Genomic DNA, 19,247 nt, shown 5'->3' with positions numbered 1-19,247 from the left:
CCGGGACGCGGCCCCTCAGGCCCGGCCCCGCCCGCCACCGCTCACGGCGGCTGCCTGCCCTGCTCCCGCTTGGTAGAGCGCGCCCGCCCCGCCCGCCGGGGCTCCCCAGGGAGCGGGCCCAGTCCCGTATCGAGCCGAACCTCCCCATCTCCGCCCCCTCCCCTCCCCCCACTCTCCGACTGCGCACTCAGCCGAGCCCGCCACCCCCAATCCCCTGAGAGCCCGCCCCCCTCTCGCCCTGCGATTGGCAGATCCCGCTGTCTCTCCGGCGCCTCCCCTGCCCATTGGGCGCGGTGGGGGCGCCCCCACCCCTGCCCGTTCTGTCGGTTGAGGCGAACCGAGAGTAAATAGAAGCAGGAGCCCAAAATGGCGGAGCCGCCGAGTCCTGTTCGTGGCGCGGCATCGCCCGAGCAGGAGCTGTTCGGCGCCAGGTCGGCCCCGGACGCGAAGGTTTCCCGTGGGTCCCAGCCAGCTGCCAAGAAGATGAAGGGAGCTGATGAGAGGAGCCTGAAGGGCACGAAGCGCGTCAACGGTGAAGGGGGCGGTGGTGGCGGCGGGAGCGGCAAGCAGTCGCTGCCGTTGCCAGCGGTCGTGCCGAGCTACAGCAGCCCCGCGGCGTGGGGCTTCCCCGCGCTCCCTTCTGGCCCCTCCGGGAGCGCGGGGGGTTTCGCCTTCCCGTCTCAACTGCCCCGGAAGCTGCTGTCGCCCGCCGTTTTGCTGCCGTCGTCCGCCTCCCCTTCCTCGTCCTACCAGCAGCACCAGCACCGCCACCACCGGCACCGCCTGGCTCTGGCCGTCGAGGCGGGAGGCTGCGGCAGCGGCGGGGCTGCCGGCGCCGGCGGCGGGAGCGCCAAGCCGAAGAGGCCCAAGGAGAAGCGGGACAAGGAGAGGAGGAAGCACGGGGCCCTGCCCGTGGTCGCGGCGGTGGGAGATGGCGGTGGGGGTCTGAGTGCAGCAGCCCGGGAGGAGAACGGGGAGGTGAAGCTGCTGTTGCCGAAAGGTGAGGGGCGGGCGCTGTGGCTGTGCGCGGCCCGCGGGGGATCGCTCGCTGCCCGCAGCCTGAGGGGCGGGAAGGGAGGGCTGGGAGGGCGGATGGTGGAGGCTGGAGGAGGTCTGGACGGGGCAGCGAGCCTGGGCTGGGCAGGGTGGGTATGGTGCTGTAAGCGAAGGTGCCCGGAGCTGCTGTAGCTGCCGTGAGGGAGCAGGAAATGGTTGTGATGCTCGGGTCGAGCCGTTAGAATGGCTGCCTGCCCCCGCCCTGCCTCAGCACGCTGGCCCCGGGACAGTGCCGCTTCACGGGGGCCTTACCTGTCTGCCCCCTCCACCCTGCCCTCGGCAGAGCCGGCACAGCTGGGCTTGTGGGCTGCCTGCTAGACCCTGAAGGGAGACCGTTGGCGTTGTGTAAGTTTGTGGAGAAGGCAGTGGCGGCTTAGTCTGCCGTCAATCCTGTCAAAAAAGGGGGTGTGGAATTAGCGATGGCGTCAGCTAGAAGCTGCCAGAGGCCTTAGGTTTTCTTACCTATTAGGGAAATAAGGGTGCCTCGTAATTTACTAGAGATCTGCGAACAAAACTGAATTTCTGTCATTGTTGGGGGGGGGGGGGTGTGGAATAGGGAAGACTATATGTTATAAAAACCCACCAATTTTAAAATTAAATCTGAATGGTCTCGTTTATTAGGCTATTATTTTTTTACAGGCTAAGTCATCGAGTACTCAAGAGTATGCAGTTAAAATTTAGATACTTAGACTTTTGAAATCTCAATTAGTTGTTGCTTTAGGTTTGCTTTATTTCCTGAAGATCCTAGGGCTAAAATCTTCCAGGAAATGCTCGAGGCCTTCAGGAGAAGGGGAGGAGTGCTGGGTTAGTTTATTAATGGGGCTGGACAAAAATGGCCATACCAGGTAAGACAAGATATTAGGCTAGATTCTTGCTTAGATTCTTTCTGACTGTGATCAACAGTAGATGCATAGGAAGTAAAAGACAATACATGAATATATGAAGACAAATACAAGAATATATGCTTTTATTTCCAGTGTATGTGTTCCCAGTCTCCGGTGACCTTAAACCAGATGTTGATGCTTTTGCATTTACATTGAAATATGAAGAACTTGAACCATTCAGTCCATTATCTAGTTTAAGCAAGTTTCATTTCTTTCAAAGGAATGATAAATTATAGCTGTTATGTAGGCATACGGTACCTTGATTGTGGTCTATACCTGTACTTATAGGATAAGCCAAGCTCGTAGAGAACCATTATTAATATCAATATGCCTTTTTGTGTATTGATTACATTGTCTGTCTGCCTTGCTGCATTTTCCACTAATTTCCACTAGTATCTTAGTGTCTGATTCACTTACCTTTGAGTATTTTTTTTTTAATAATTACTTCTTTTTGGTCAGCACGTTGCATGTGTCGTATTGGTTTTGGGATCTTGATTGCTGGTGTATAAGTGAGCTTTAAATATGTAATTTCGGTACTTTCAAGTATTTGATTTTAGATTTTTTTTTTTCTTGTTCCTGTCCAAAAGGTGACTTAGGAAAAGTCTTCAGAAATAATATTCAGTACACGTTTGTTGGTGAAGCCTTCTTGTCTTCAAAGATAGCCACTAAGAAACTCGCCCAGTATCTTTCTAGCAAAGCTATGGAAATAATAACCAGTTTCACTCAGATTGTCACAATGTCCTACCAGTGTTACACAATCATGTTAATAAATCTGAGAACAATATTACAATAACAGGATGAAATTTTTTTTGCACATGGTAAAAGAAATTATGACACTGTGATGGTGTCAACTGAATAACTGTTAATGGAACACTCCTGGAAGCAGTGATTTGTCTTTAAAGAGGAGATTCTGTACCTTGTATCTGGAAAGGATATTTTCTCGGAACTTAGATACTGACAGGCACAAGTACTTGACTTTTTAGTTGCTGTTTGCTCAGAACAGATCTTTTTACTGTTTTTGAAAACCTAGGTACAGGCAACAAATAACATTTTCCAAGGCAAATGATGCCTGTTTGGCATCTGAGTCTCCAGATTTCTGTTTAGAGGAAGTGGTTTCTATAACTAAAATTTTGTGGCGTAGTTTCCTATATAAATGAAAAACATTATAGTCATTAAACTGTGTATTTCTGCAGAGAAGGCTGTAAGAAAGTGAGGGATGCACTGAGTCGTCTGTTGACAGCAGCCAGCCTTTTAAAAGTGGTTTTGTATTTGACTAGATTACAGAACAGGTTTGTGCTGTTAATCCTGTGAATAATTTACTTTTCAGAGAGGGAAGAAGAAATGCAGTTATGGTGCAGCAAGAAAATGACTGCGGAAGGCATGTAGAATCCTAAGTACAGAGGAAAACTAAGAATGGTATATTAGGGTAGGAAGGTGCAATATGCAGGACTTGTGCATTAGGATTTGTGGGACTGTGGCGTAGACTAGAAGAAGATACTGTAGGGACTCGCAGCAGGGAATGAGGGAATTTGAGATATTGACGTGAAAGAGAGGAAATAGAACACAAAAGCTGCATAAGGGAGTTAATTCTGATCTTGTTTTGGGGCAAAAGACATATGCAGGTGCTGTAGAAAAGGCAAGGGAGCTTAGAGGAAGGGTTAGGATAGAAGGAGTGTGAGAAATTTAGGCAGCCTACAGATACACATCAGGGTGAATTTAGAGGATTATGTATAATAAAAAAACCAGGCTTACACACACACGATGTATGGGGGAAAGAAGGAATAAAATATGCCCTTTTAGGTATAATGAGTTCATAGAAGCTGTCATATGTGCAGCTGGTAATACTTTCTAAAACTCAACCTAATGCAGTCAAGTGCAGTTTCCTTTTCCTCAAGTCTGCAGTTAGACAAGCTTTTTGCTTTTGGTGCTATGGAAAATGAGCAGCCACATGGAATTGACAGTATTGATTGTTTTTTTCTCAATAGCATTCAGAACTGATATGCATATCAGGGTTGAACCTCCAGAAGGAAAATGGTGCAGATGAGACTAGAAGTGCTGAAGTCTCTAAAGGAGGCAAAATTACCAAAAATAAGCAGGTGGAATGGGTGAGATCTTCTTGATGGTTTTGAGGCACTGAAGATGGAAAAACTCCATCCTCCTCTTCACAGCCAAAGTGGAGATGCATTGCATGTGGGTACGTGGGGTGGAGCGGAATTCCCCGTTGAACTTTGTACTGATAAGGGTGCCAGTGTCTGTGAATTGGGAGGAGTCATGTTTCTAATCAGTGGGCTGTGTGCATAGTCTGCTACATATAGCAGTTAGGATGCTAGGAGAAAAGGCTTTGCCCTGGTGAGAGTGAGGGAGGGCCTGCACAGACCATAGCACTGGAGAAAATGAGGAATGAAGCTAGGGGCATCATGGGAAAGAATGTCAAAATTTGTCTTCTGGGATTGCTGAGACTGTGGTGTAGACAAGATAATACAGGGAATCATGGTGTGCAGTGGTGTGGAGTAAATGAAATGTGAGATCGGGACTTGGAAAACTGTCATTGTAGGATTTTGAGTAGTACCAATAGCATTTTTCTGTTTCTAGTTTAATTACTGTGATGATGGCAAGGGATATTGACACTGAGGAGGAAATCGTGAGAAGACCTTTTTCAGCTACAATTCAAAAAAGAGCTGATTATAGGAGCTGATCTTTGTCTTTTGCTTGCAATAGTGATTGCTAGGTAAGAGAGCCTAGTTTTGAAGTACCTTGCTTTACTAAGTGATAGGAAGATCTTAAGGTTGGTTATAGCCAAGATGGATGATATGTTTAAAGCTCTTTAAAATTTTTGTGTTTTCTTCCTTGAACAAGTCTGCATTTACAGCTCTCTCTGGTCTTCTAATTCATTGGAAAGACCTTTAACTTGCAGAGTCATAACCAGGCCTTACAGCTTGTGTTTCAATTAAATGAATTAAGTTGAGTGAACCCTTCTGAGATGATGATCCTGTATGCAGAGAACCTGGAAGAACGTTTTGCCATATACACGATTTATCCTGTAGCGAGCATTAGGCTGTTTAAGCTTAAATTTCACTTGTCAAGTACATTCTGATAGAGGAATTAGAAGTTGTGTAACTATTTCTGTTGTTTTAAAACATGGTGTGAGTTTGACGGAAGTCATTGCTGTTCTAGTTTATGACTGTACTGATTCAGTTAGTCATTTAAGCGATACTCTGCTTTAGCAGTTCATAGTTGAAATTGTTTTCTTAACAGTGCAAAGCTCAGCTCAGCCACTCCCCACTTTGTCAGATGATGCCTGCCCAAAGTTTTTTGCTTTGGTCCATAGACTTGCTGTAAAGTGCAATCCAGATGCATGAGACATCTTTTCTGTTTTTCTTGCTATTTCTGGGTACAATTTTGCTTTCCCTCTGCTTTTTGCTTCAATGATGTATTAGCTGATAAGATTACCTTAGTGTGCAAGCAATTAAAAAATGAGACTGGTATTTTCAACTTGCAGATGGGGGTTCCCAATATGAGCAAGAATGCTGAATGTGGTACTGTAGCTCTTGTTTTTACTTAAAGTGTTTTTCTTTTTTTTTTTTTTTTTCCCCTTTCTTTCTCCTGATGTCTTTGAATGATAGATTAGACTTCAGGTGGGCATTTACCAGTGAGTAATCTGGTAACTTTGTTGCTTTGGGTTGCATGGTGCTTCTGAGTTTTAAGCTTTCAAGAAATTGTACTTTTCAGGCTTGTTAAATTCAGTTTGCATCTGCTGGGATGCTCATTTCATAGTCTGACTTGCTGAAGTAGGTTGGAGAAAGCTTTGGATCTTTTTCTTTTCCTCTTCTTTAGAGTTGGGACCATGCATCTTGCTAATTAGGTTGTCTTTTTTTTCTTCTGCTAAACATTTCCTTCATCTGTTTACTTCTATTTCCTTTGCTTGGTTTTTTTTTTTGTCCTGTGTGACTTGACTCACTTCTTCCTCCTCCCTGCCAAGCTCCTTAAATTCAGCAATCATTTTCATGCTTGTGAGACTTCTCAGTCACTCTCTAGAGAATTCTTTAATATATCTCTATTTAGATATCCCCCTGTAACTGCAATGTCTGGAAATTGTTGAGGATTTTAAGTGTGGTGTACAAGAGGAAGAGAGACTTCTCTAATTTCTTTGGATGTTCTAGATTTATAGGCAGTTTAGTTCTGGGAGCTGATAGTGACCTTAATGTAAGCATCCAATGTTGAGATGAATTTGGAGCAGTGTATCTTTCTCCTGAGGGACCCTGTCCCTTTTTGGTTTCTATGAAATAACCATGAAGCTTTGCCTTGCAGAACAAAATCTTTCACTTTCTAAGCTGGAGAACAAACAAAGCCCCTTCTGTACCCCAGAATCTAGCTCTGTGTGTAATTCACACAGCAGAAAGTTATTCTGGTTGTAGAATAAATAATTTTTCTTAGTTGAAACAAGATCAGTAGGCTGAAACCTCAGATCTGAAACCTCTTGTAGAGGCCTTGTTTGCAGCTGTCATATTCTCCACTACCAATTTCTGATGCAACTCCCCAGTGCTTGAGCTTAAACTTGGCTCATTCAGTTCTGCATGTAGAAGGTCTCCTTTAGAAGTGCAAAGATTAGGGGAATTGTAAAGATTAGACTTAAATTTCTTGGAAGTGTTTTGATTCTGAAAGGCGTCTGTCTTCCTTTCCATTCACTGGAGGGCTTGGGGAAATGTTCTCCCTTGTTAAGGGGATTTCTTTAGTCGTATCTTGGATTTTAAATGTTAATTACTGAAAGGGATGTCAGCCAAATACTCCTGGTTATTGGAATGAGAAAGCTATCATCATTTTTTTTGGTTGGGTCTCGGAAATACTGGGGTTTTTTCACATTCATTAAGTCAGGAAGCCTGCTTAATAAAAGTGCAGGTGTCAAAACCGTTAACATAGTGGTGTTAAACGTACTTCATGTATCTGCATAACCAGATAAACATGGCTTCTTGAGGTTTTATTTTTATGGGTATTTGTATAAAGGGATGAGAGCGCCAATGGAAGGAAGGGTGACTGATGTTCTTGTACTCCCCTCCTCCTCCCCCTTCCCTTCAGTGTTGGTGTTAACCATATTGATGGTGTCCGTTAGCAGTAGTTTGTAAATATTTTGCCTGATGTGCAGTGACAGCCCTTAAATCAAAGGGAGGAGAGAGAGGCAGAATACTTTGAACATAATCTATGACTGACTACTAATGTGGGTTACCATCTGGAAAACTGATGCAAAGCAACTGCAGCTTTTGGCATCTGACAAGGCTGTAAAGCTTGCCTCTTTCAGTGCTGAAACGGACTTGCTCAAGCTCCTGCATCCGCTTCAAGGTGCGAATTTCACAATGTGACAGCGACCACGTTGCATATAATCTACTACAGAGTATTTCCCGCTTGACTCGTCGTCTATGCACTCGATTTACCTTTTTGTCTTTAGAAAGCTTGCAATAGAGGCAAAGATCTGGTTAAATTTCTGAAATCTAAATGGTGTGGTGTATGAATTTGTGTTTCTTTACTTACTACTTAGAAAATCACTGCAGTCATTATGAGAAGGTATCTACCTAGTTAGGAAACAGAAAACTTATTTACAACTAAAAGCTATAGTATGGCTGTTCAACTCATAAATACAGTACATACTTCATTTTTTTTATTTATGTACCTAACCCAACATCCAGAAAAAGTAGAATCTTTTGGATTTGAGGAGGAAGTATGCATTTTGCTCTGAATTACTTCAGTTAATCGTGTGGATTCACTGTAAAGTGAAAACATTTTAGGAAGGTGAGGTGGAACTCTTCTTCATAATGGAGTTCTTCCTGTCTGTATGTAGCACTTGAACATATTGCTGTTGTTACATTTCATTTATGGGTGTACTGTTTCTGTGACATGAAAAGCAAAGAATATGGACTTTGTGGTGACCCTCATATTGTGAACTTGAATGAAACATCTTGAAATCTCTTCATTCCTTGGGTGTTGTATTTCCTCCAAACAGGGATACTTATTCCTGAAGATCTCTGTATTTTAAAAAGTACTACACATGGCATTGGCTTGTTTAGTAGAGTTGTACTGGGTTTGTGTGGCAAGAGTTTTGGTAGCAGGTGGGGCTACAGGGGTGGTTTTCATGAGAAGCTGCTGGAAGGTTCCCCTATGTCTGACAGAGCCAATGCCAGCTGGCTCCAAGATGGACCCGCCACTGGCCAAGGCTGAGGCCATCAGTGATGGTCTTAGCACCTCTGTGATAACATTTTAAGAAGATGGGGGTGTGAGGGGAAGCTGCCCAGCAGCAACTACAGACAGAGAGGGAAGTGAGAACATATGAGAGAAACAACTCTGCAGACACTCAGGTCAGTGAAGCAGGAGGGGCAGGAGGTGCTCCGGGCACCAGAGCAAGAGATTCCCCTGCAGCCCATGGTGAGGCAGCTGTGTCCTGCACCCATGGAGGTTAATGGTGGAGCAGATCTCCACCTGCAGCCCAGGGAGGACCCCATGCTGGAGCAGGTGGGTGACCAAAGGAGGCTGTGACCCTGTGGAAAATCCACACTGGAGCAGGCTCCTGGCAGCACCTGTGGCCCTGTGGAGAGAGGAGCCCAGGCTGGAGCAGGTTTGCTGGCAGGACTTGTGACCCCGTGGGGGACCCACACTGGAGCAGTCTGCTCCTGAAGGGCGGCACCCCGTGCAAGGGACCCACACTGGAGAAGTTCATGAAGAGCTGCAGCCCATGGGAAGGATTCACATTGGAGAAGTTCATGGAGGGCTGTCTGCTGCAGGAGGGACCCCATGCTGGAGCAGGGGAAGAGTGTGAGGAGTCCTCCCCCTGAGGAGGAAGGAGCGGCAGAAACAATGTGTGATGAACTGGTGTAACCCCCATTTCCCATCCCTCTGCACTGCTGAGGGGGAGGAAGTAGAGAATTCAGGAGTAAAGTTAAGCTCGGGAAGAAGGGAGGCGTGGAGGTAAGGTGTTTTAAGATTTAGTTTTTATTTATCATTACTCCGATTTTGATTGGTAACAAATTAAATTTTTCCCCAAGTCTGGTCTGCAGTGCTCGTGATGGTAATTGGTGAGTGATCTCTCACTGTCCTTGTCTTGACCCATGAGCTTTTTGTTCCATTTTCTGTCCCCTGTGCAGCTGAGGAGCGAGTGATAGAGCGGCTTTGGTGGGCACCTGGTGTCCAGCCAGGGTCAACCCACTACAAGAGTGAAAAATAACTATAATAATAGAGACTTTTCTTCTTCAGGCATTAGAGCTTGAAAGCTAAGGAGCAAGCGTAACTCTTACTGGATCTTCCATAGCTGATTCCTACTGTGCTTGAAACTTTTTTTTTATTAAACCCTAGTAGGAGGTATTTACAAACTGTTTAGTCTGTGACCAGTTTTTTCCTGAGCAGTGTATTTCTCTGTCAAAAGTGTGTTTTGATAGGGGAAAAACTTCATGAAAAGATACATGGTTCTTCTATCTTCACCCTGGGCTACAAATGACGTCAAACTTTTTTGGTTTTAGTGTATTCAGAGGTATGTAAAGGAATAGGAAGTCTGTGTGTGTGTGCAGGAAGAGCACGTAGTACCATCAGCAATGATGTGAGAAGACTCTAAGGGTTGCTATGCTACAATAATGTTTGTATGTATGAAAAGTTTGTATGTAATAATTACTGTATTCTAATCATAATTGCCCCTAATGTAGTTGTTAAAAAAAACCCAAACAAAACAGTGGAATACATGGACTAATGTGGAGATACCTGAATATATAATTTGCTCTTTGGAGCTAGTCCCTGTAATTCATCAAATGAACAATAAGATAATGCTCTGAGGACCACTGACTTCTTTGGGTGTTGAATGCCACGAGGAAACTATTGCAGCAGTAGTAAGCATGGGGCTAAGGAGAAGTAGCTACCAGCTGTCTCAAGACAATACAGTGAGTAGAGAGATGTCAGTCATCCAGCTGTGTTCTGGCTGACTTGAGAGCTAGTGCATTGCTTAGGGTTTTGGATGATTTCAAGGATTTTGGTGTGAGTGATATGCTGATAAAACAGGAAGTGTTAATTTAAATCTGTAGTAGAGGAACCAGTATTTTTCTGGAGAGACCTGTTTCATTGCATTTTTCTGTTGGTATCTTATATTACTATTAAGTGTTCTTTTCTGTCACTTCAGATGTGATTCATGGTATCATGAATGACTTTTTCAACCACTGGAGGAACTGGGATACAACCTCTTAAGATTTGGTATTTTTTCCCTTTTCAAAGTACATTACAGGACTTTGTGTCTGTTTCAATCCAATAATAAAAAAATCTACAAAAGGAACCCAAACAATCAGATGAAATGTTAGACAAATCCTCGTACTTAGTACCTGACTAATCTTTGGTTATACCTTACCAGAACAACTTTGTTAAGAGGGAGAGAGCAAATAGCTCAACTTAAATAAAACTGAAGCTTATATTGCTGGAATGATGTTTTTTAATATCTACTAAAATGGAAAGATAGTTGTTGAAATGTAAATATGCTTAGGTGGCTTCACATAATATTTTAAAATGTTGAGGAATTTTGAAAGGTTTGCTATAAACGTTTTTGTGATTTCCTTCAGAACAACATATGCTGTGCATTTTCCTTTTTTAAATTAATCTTTTATTTAGACTAGGACTTCTTTTAAACCCTGCCCGCCCCCCCCCCAAAAAAAACCAAACCCAAACCACCAAAACCCCCCACCAAACACACACATGCACACCAAAACAATATACCCACAGAAAAAGTTCCAGTAATGGACCACTACTATTTGGTAAGTTGTTCCTGTGACTAACTTGTGCCTTTCTTTACCAAAGAAAAAAAAAGGAACTGTAATATGATCATTTATGGACAAGGGATGTCAGACTTCAGCTTCTAGTCACTGGTACATCTATATATGTTGGTTTTTTGGAATGAAGACCTTTTAATTAAAACTTGTCTTCCCTCTGAGTCAAATTGCCCTTCGCTTTACTTTGAACTCAAATTATCTTGTCATTAACATATGGAACTTAAATTTGTTAATTGCTTTTCTGAAGCTTCAGTTTTTCATAATTGATGAAAATTAATGTATTAATGAAAATTAAAAGTATTGCAATGGCAATTGCAGTGCTGTGACATATGGAGGTAATAGCTGTTGGTACTTGATGTTCTCTTGTCCTGATCACTGACCATTTGGGTTATATTATTTCCCTGGAGTCTCATGTCATCCTGTTCCCTCAGCAGGTCAAGAAGACAGCTCAAGCCTTTTTTTTTTTTTCTCCTTTGTTTTTTAAAATTTGTTAGGAGTAGTATTAGGGAAAGCTAATTGCAGAATATTTTGTGGGCATGGAAAGATTTGTATAAACATCTCTATACCTTTTACTACTCCAAGATGCTGTTGCCCTGCAGATGCAGTAGAGACCTAAGGTTCTGGATCAGTAGTAGCTGCTACTGGTAAACCTCAAAAAAACTGTATGAGAGTGTTCCAAGTTTTCTTAACTTGTTCAACAGAAGCAGTTTGTCTTTTCCCTTGCCAGCCTCACTTACTGGTTGTTTATTCTATGACATGTAGACTGTAAATTGCTTAATGTTGGAGCTGTTTGTTTTAAAGCAGTATTTCTGTGAAGAACGTTCATGTTTCTTGGTTGAGAATGTGAGATTTGGACTGAAATTACAGATGGCTGGAGGGGATTGGTTCTGTATATTAGAGAAGACGCTCAGATAGTGGTCTGTGGAATTTTGGTAAGTCCCAAAGAGCTCTAGCCTGTATTGAGCTGTATCAACTTTATTGGGCAGCATCATATGGTGGCAGCAGTTAGTATGGAGACTAATTGCACTAGTATGGAGAATTGCACTTGTCCTTCCTTGTTAGATATCTTGCCATAGGCAATTTTAATCATGTTTATTGACTACAGTGACTATTGGATCCTTCTAAATTTACTGACTTTGCAGAGCCAGCATAGCGAAGTTGCAATTGATTTTGTGGTAAGCTCAATCTTAAAATAATTAGGTTAATTTTTATCTCTGCATCCCACTGAAAGCTGTGAAATGGAATATTTATCACTGAGGAGAATAATGTCCAGAATTTTGAGAATTGTGTGTGAGTTCTGCCAGCCAGACCCAAAAATATTTTTACTCATAAAGTGAAGACATTTGAACTGAGAATTAAGACTAAGTGTTAATCCATGGGATGACTCTCATTTCAACATCGAGTTTTTTTATTACGTTATGTTTTGTCTTTATTTCAATATTTATTTACACTTTTTTAAGGAGAACTCTTATCATCTATTGCTTATCTATTCTCTGGGCTTGGAGGGAGGAAACATTTGTACATTTACAATGGTATTCTCAGCTGTTCTTTACTTGCCTCAGGCTGTACACTGGTTTTGTTATGGTACTATGATTTCTAAAGGGGAAATAGTTAAGTTTTAATTTATTTCTAAACCTTCCTCAGCTGGATTTACATTGTATTTGCAGTTTGTTGAGGTATGATTTGTTTGCGGCTGTTGCCGGAGGAGGTCATGAGATATTTCCATGGTTTCTTTTGTCTGGAACTTTTCACCATTGACTCTGCTAATTGCTTTCTAGATGTGAAAATAAACTATTTAAAAGGTTTCACCTTGTTCTCTGTCCTTACTTATGTGTTGCTTCTGATAAAACTGGAAGATTCATTGGCCTGTGATGCTATTCATGAGTCTGCAATAAAGGATTCTTTCAGTCTTGTGCTCTTTCAACAAGGCTCAGCATTTGTATACGCTCTTCAATCTTTGATTCGTAAGTGATAGTGGAAGTCAAGTGTGCCTCTTAACAGTATGCAAATGCTGAGATAAAATCTAGGTCTTCCTATGATAATTATAATCCTGGCTGAGCTGAACATTCAGTGCAGGTTACAAATCAAGCCTGGTGTTACTGCCTAGTTGCTGAGTCTGCTTTCAGTGTTACTTAAATTCCTGTTGTATAATTTATTTCCTACTTCATACTCAAGTTGCAGGGGATTTACAATTTGGGGATTTCTTTTGGGGCAGAAGCAGGCTGGAGAGGAAGATTTAGGTCTACTTAACCTATTCCTAGAAAGTACAGGTTTGTATTGCTTAGGGACACTTACTTGGATTCCATGGTCTCCTATATAGATGAATCTTTGTCATACCTTCTCATTGAACCGTTAGAAGGCTGTCCTTGGATGTGATTTTTTGTTGCTTAGAACTAAGACTTCCAGACAGTTTTAAGCACAGATACCTTATTCCTTATTATTTTTGTGCCAGCATAATTTCTGTTCTCTCCCCACTGTTTATCTTGATCTGTGGTTAGACAACAGATATACCTCAATTGCCATCTCCTTTGATTTTTATTTTCTTTCTTAGGCTCTTCCCAAAATACATTCTTTGTCCTAACAACTGTTAGGGTTCAAGTTCTCTAGCCTTACTAGAAGACTCCTAAAAGCAAGGATGTGAATGCTGTGGAGTCATTGATACAGTATTCATTTATGTGGGTTACTGTCAACCCTTTTGTTGAACTATTAACAAGCTTCGTAAATAGTTTGATTATGGGACACGCTGTATTGCCTTCTAGAAAATTGAAGATTTCCTTTGATTTCGTTCCCAGGAATATTTCTGATTTGTTAGTAGTGAAGATACCTGCTGCTTCTATTTTATGTGAATGCTTGTGGAAAAGTAATTGGATTTCTCTTTACTTCCCCATGGGGTTTATAATGCAAGTACCATAAATAAAACATTAGGGTTGTCTCTCAGCTGTATTATTGAGAAGGCATTCTGAAGCCTAACATCATGTAGAAGCTTGAAATCAGATTTCCTCTTTCCCTGTGGAGGTTGAAAAGCCCAGTAAGCTCTTGGAACAGGTACTCTGCTTCAGGCCAAGAAACTAGGCTTGAAGTGCTGGCTGCAGTGCATCTAAGCCTAGTAAAATCTGACTTCTCTGATGCTTGGCCTCAGAAGTAAATCTGAATTTGGCTTGAAAAGATTACTCCTTGAAATGATAGATTCCTCTGGGTCTAGTATTTTTCATGTACAAAGCATGCCTAAAAGCTTTGCTTTTGTATAACAAAAATTTAAAAACCTGGAGTGACTTGACAAAGTCAGTGAATAATGACTGCTCAGGTAAGCTGTTGCTGATTGTAGGTAAGCAAGGGGAGCACCAGTGCATTATATGTGCTGTGCAAATACAGCACACTTCATGTGTTTCTATTAATTACATCTTACTGCTATTAATGCATTAGTGTAGCTGTTGGATTTAACGTAAAAGATTTTGCAGCTGACAAATTAAGTCTTCATTCCAAGCTACTTGCAAAAGCCTTTAAGTTTAGACTATGTGAAGATAGTTATGTGAGGTTTCTAGTGTATATAGGCACCCAGGAAAATACAGACTGTACTCTTCCCCCCCCCCCCCCCCTCCTTAGCTAATGCATGTAATTTGAATTTCAAGAAGAGCTGACTACAGATGGAAAATAAGAGCAGAGGGTAGTAGAATAAGAGCAGAGGGTAGTAGAAGTAAGCAAAAATTGTGAACTGTATACAGTTAACGTGCTGAATTGTTGCATACACTTCTAACAGAAACAAAACTTGACTGAGTTAAGCTTATGCTGGATTATGCAACAGATAAATATTAGCTTTGCATGTACTGGGATTTCCTTGTAACTCCTCCTTCTATCTTAATAAAGCTTATATAAGAGTAACATGAAATGTGCATGAGACAATTAGTTTTCTGTTCCTACTTAATTATAAAATATTTGCATTTCAGCTCAAATCAAAGACAAAATTAAAGAAAGGGAAAAGAAGCAAAAAGAGAAGAAGAAGCACAAAATAGTGAATGAAATCAAGAAAGAAAATGGAGAGGTCAAGTTATTGCAGAAAGGTAGGTTCAAATTATGTAGTGGTATTTCACTCTAGTGCTTTAAAGTCTTAGTAATTGGATTGGATACAGAGCTCTAATACTGTGTTTTGCATTTAACTTAAATGCTGTTTTCCTTGATTAGTAACTATCACCACAATGTTGCTTATCCAATAGCAGTAAAGACCAGTAGTTCAAGGAATAGTATTGGTGATGCCTACATCTCTGCAGTTCCTGAAGAAAGCTACCATTTTATATATTGTGGAGAAGACAAATGAATCCATGTCACTTTATATCTAACATTAAATGCACAAAATTGAATAACCAAGGAGTGATAATTTGGCAACTTTTGTCAAATACTAAAGAATTATGTGCAACAGGCAATCTTAACTTTCATAGAATCGTACAATGGTTTGAGTTGGAAGGGACCTTAAAGATCACCTAGTTCCACCCCCCCTGCCATGGGCAGGGACACCTTCCACTAGAGCAGGTTGCTCAAAGCCCCGTCCAACCTGGCCTTGAACACTTCCAGGGAGGGGGCAGCCACAGCTTCTCTGGGCAACCTGTGCCAGTGTCTTACCACCCTCAGAGTGAATAATTTCTTCCTAATATCTAATCTGAATCTACTCTCTTTCAGTTTTAAAACTGTTATCATTCATCCTATCACTACACTCCCTGATAAAGAGTCCCTCCCCATCTTTCCTGTAGCCCCCTTTAAGTACTGGAAGGCCACTCTAAGGTGTCCTCAGAGCCTTCTCCAGGCTGAACAACCCCAACTCTCTCAGCCTGTCCTCATAGAGGAGGTGCTCCAGCCCCCTGATTCTCCTCTGGACCCGCTTTAGCAGGTCCGTGTCCTTCTTATGTTGGGGGCCCCAGAGCTGGACACAGCACTGTAGGTGGGGTCTCATGCGAGTGGAGTAGAGAGGAACCTTTCTTACTGTGAGGGTGGCTGAGTACTGGCACAGCTGGTCTACAGTAGTTGTAAAACCTGACTGGACACAGACCTGGGCAACCTGCTCTAGGTGACTGTTTTTGAGCAGGGGAATTGGACTAAACGAGATCAAGACATCGCTTCCAATCTCAGTGCTTCTCAGTCTGGCTACATGTTTACACTCTGTCATCAGGTATTTGTACATACTGATAAAATTCTTCTTCCCCCCCTGTTTTATGTTCTCTGTGCTGAACAATTCACTGTTCTCACCTTCTTGTGTGAGCGATGCTCTGCTCCCTAAATCCTTTCTGGGGCCCTTTGCTAGACTTGCTCCAGTATGCCTGTGTCTGTCTTGGACTGGCAAGCCCGGAACTGGCCATGACACTCCAGATGTTTCTCACCAGTGATGAGCAGAGGGGAAGAATCATCTCCCTCAACCTGCTGGCAGGGCTCTTCCTAATCCTAACCAAGAGGCTGCTGGCCTGCTTTCTCACAGAGGCACACTGATGGCTTATGGTCAGCCTGTCCTCCAACAGGACCCCCCAGTCCTTCTCTGTTGGGCTGCTGTCCAGCTAGTTGGTCCTCAGCCTGTGCTGGTGCACGGGCTTATTCCTCCCAGGTGCAGGGTTTTGCACATCCCTGTGTTAACTTCAGGAGTCCCCTGGGTTGGCCTATTTCTACAGACTCTCAAGGTTCCCCTCACTGGGTGCGTCTACCACTCCTTCCAGTTTTGTATCAGCTGCAAACGTGCTGAGGGTGTGCTCTGTCCCCTCATCCCAGTCGTTAATGCAGTTGTTGAACTGTACTGGCACAAGGTATCAATGTCCAGGTTACTCCACCAGTGACTGTCCTGCAGCTGGACTTCCTGCTCGTGATCACAAGCCTTTGAGCGTGGCAGTTTAGCCAGTTCCTGATCTACCTCTCTCTTCAGTTACCTAGGTCATGCTGCATTTCTATGAGGGTGTTGCTTATTTAAGTAGACCATTTTATTTTTTTTATCTGTTGTTTTCAGACTGCTTTTGAAGTTAGGAACAAATTCCTGATACATTTTTCTGCTGTCTTGTCTGCTGTAGGGTTTCATTTACAAACAAGAAACTGAAACCCCCAAACCAAAACATTATTCAGAATGTTCATACAAGATCATAGGCATGGAACCCTGTAATTACTACATCACATACTACACTCTAAGCACAGCTCCCAGTAACTGCATTAGCAACTATGACAACTTAAAACCTGTGTTGGTCAGATCTCAAGTTATTAGCTTAGACCATGAGGAACGTGTAAGCTGCTGACTTCCTGTGAAAAGAACAGATGTGGCTTGTCTTTGCTGAGCATGAAAGGAAGTCAGTGGTTGAGATACTGGGCAACGCTTAACTGCCTCAACAGTGAGGTTCTTCAGGTTTTGTTGACATACAAGCCTTTGTTTTTACTGTGTGTCCTATTTCATTTGTCATTCAGCAGATGAGGTGGAAGCTGCAAAGACAGCAAGTCTTGTTACACAGATCTAATAAATGATACCTAATGGGGATATTTGGTCTCAAATGGTGCCTTATTTTCAAGTTAAAATAAAAAAAGCATATGCGCAGGGGCTGTGTTAGAACATCTCTGCTGTTCTGGGCTAGTTGAGTAGCAGGATAGTTTTTTCTCCCAGACAACAGTGCTACAGGTGTGTTAGGTGCCTTATCCCTATTTCATAGATCTGATATATTATCAGTCAAGTATCATGTTTTAGGTTTTCTTTAAGATGTTGGTGGCAGGTGTTTTGAAAAGTTATACTTGGCTTGCCAGGATCCTGCAAAATTGACTCCTCTTTCAGGGAAAGAAGGGAGTGTGCCAGGAGAGCGGTTATTTAGAGCAGACATCCTTTCTACTGGGTTAGTATCCTGTTAAGAGCAGCAGCTCTGGATGTCTTGTGTGGGCCTCCAAAATCTGACTGGATGTGCTTGTGTGTGCTGTGAAGTTTGTATAACATTTCCTGATTCCTTCTGCTGATCTGGCTTGACATCCTGGAAGCTGAGGGCAAGAGAGCAAAGGTAAAAGTGCTTTAAGATGCAACTTGTATGTATCAGTGGTCAGTGCCTCTGTGACCTTCTCAAATATTGTTAAGTCTCTATCTAAGGATATCTTCTTCCTGTGGAATAAAAGTTATTTTATATAAAAGCCCTTTATTCCGAGCTCAGAATTCACGATGTGGTCTTAGGAACAAAGGCTTGGAACTAGTCTACTTTCCTTTTCTTTGGGGTTTTGGTTTTGTGGTTGTTTCTATTGTGTGTGTTAAGAACCTACAGTGCTGGTCTCTAAAGACAGCTTATTTCCTTCTCCTAGGCATTAGATTTATATCTTGTTTTGAAATGTTACTCTGACCATCTGCTGAATGTTTTGTCTTATGTTGAGAATATTGTTAATGTTCTGGTTTTCGTCTTTTTTGGTTTTTTCTTCTGTTTGTGACTTAGTTTCATTGAGCGGGTGGAGGTAATAGCCTACCTGATTTCAGCCAGTTAAATGAGCTGTCCAAGATAAAAGGTGGCTAGTTATGGAAGAGGAGGTCAGTACTGAGAGACTGATACCTTTTGAGGGAGAGTTGGTGCATAAGCGTGATTTAGGTGCTTTGAGCTGAATTATTAGGAAGCTTAGGGATGTAAGCGGTTCATCTGCCTAAATTTGGGTTGCCATTCTGTTGAAAGCGATGATAAAACTTGCCCACGGTGGAGAAGGACAGCTTTTAAAAAGGGTATTTTTGCAGTTCCTGAGGCTTCTAAGAGAAATGTGCTTGACTCTTCCAGAGACCCTGATGGTTTTTCTTATGCATCTAGAATGAAAAGGGTTTTTGTCATCCTTTTGCATTTGCAGATGTATTCTCTGTAGAATAAGGTTATGTAATTGCCCCTTTTTCTTTCAATCTGTTGTGTGGAAAGAAGAGCTCAGTTTTTGGGAAAAAAGCGTCTTGGCACATGCATATTGTTAAAAATTCAGGAAATATAAGTGATTAAAACTTCTTTTAAAAAAAATCTGCATAACTAAAAAGCTACCTTTTAGAAATTGGAAGTTTTATACAAAAAAACCCCAAACATACCAATCTGACATGGCTGAGGGTTACTGGAGGTCCTGCAAAAAGAAAAAGACTTAATAGACTTATTTGTAAACAGTCCCATTTGTGTTTTCCCTTAAAAAAATGTCAGTCCTATTTTTCTCATTATTTATATCAGAGCACAGCAATTTCTAGAAATGCGGTAGGAGAAATTCTTAGTGTGTGTTTTTGCAAGATTAAATGCCTTGGTTTATGGAATGCCCAAATGCAGGGAAGAAGGGAGAATGAACATCTTTATTGTGCTGGTATGAACATCTGTAAGTACAAACTGTTTTCTAAAAGTTTTTTTAATTCTTCTGGGAGAAATTACATTTATTTAATTGTACATTCTTACAAACCTTTTAAATTTTTTTTATAGATGGTTTTGCACAGAAGTGATTATGAAATTGGTATATTTAAGATGAGACCTACCTCTGAGTAATACTGCATGCTTTTTCCATCCACTATATTTTTTTCTTTTTGTGTCTTTAG

The 19,247-nt window shown here is 42.1% G+C and overlaps 1 protein-coding gene across 3 annotated transcripts in view; it reads left to right on the top strand.

The window, feature by feature from the left end:
- The first annotated feature begins 250 nt into the window (after nucleotides 1–250).
- The window catches only part of RSBN1L (round spermatid basic protein 1 like), a 52,501-nt gene continuing 33,504 nt past the window's right edge, over nucleotides 251–19,247 (top strand). For 2 of the 3 annotated variants that reach the window (XM_074869891.1, XM_074869889.1), the window contains exons 1-2: nucleotides 255–1,000; nucleotides 14,668–14,781. In XM_074869891.1, coding sequence (XP_074725992.1) covers nucleotides 367–1,000; nucleotides 14,668–14,781 — 748 coding nt within the window. In that variant the 5' untranslated portion in view covers nucleotides 255–366. Of the gene's footprint in view, nucleotides 1,001–14,667; nucleotides 14,782–19,247 lie in introns of all 3 variants that reach the window. The other variant, XM_074869890.1, reaches the window with a different exon arrangement.

Source organism: Strix uralensis, chromosome 5 (genome assembly GCF_047716275.1).
Source record: "Strix uralensis isolate ZFMK-TIS-50842 chromosome 5, bStrUra1, whole genome shotgun sequence".
In the NCBI taxonomy this organism is placed as follows: Eukaryota; Metazoa; Chordata; class Aves; order Strigiformes; family Strigidae; genus Strix; species Strix uralensis.
This window is presented reverse-complemented; position numbering and strand designations above follow the sequence as displayed.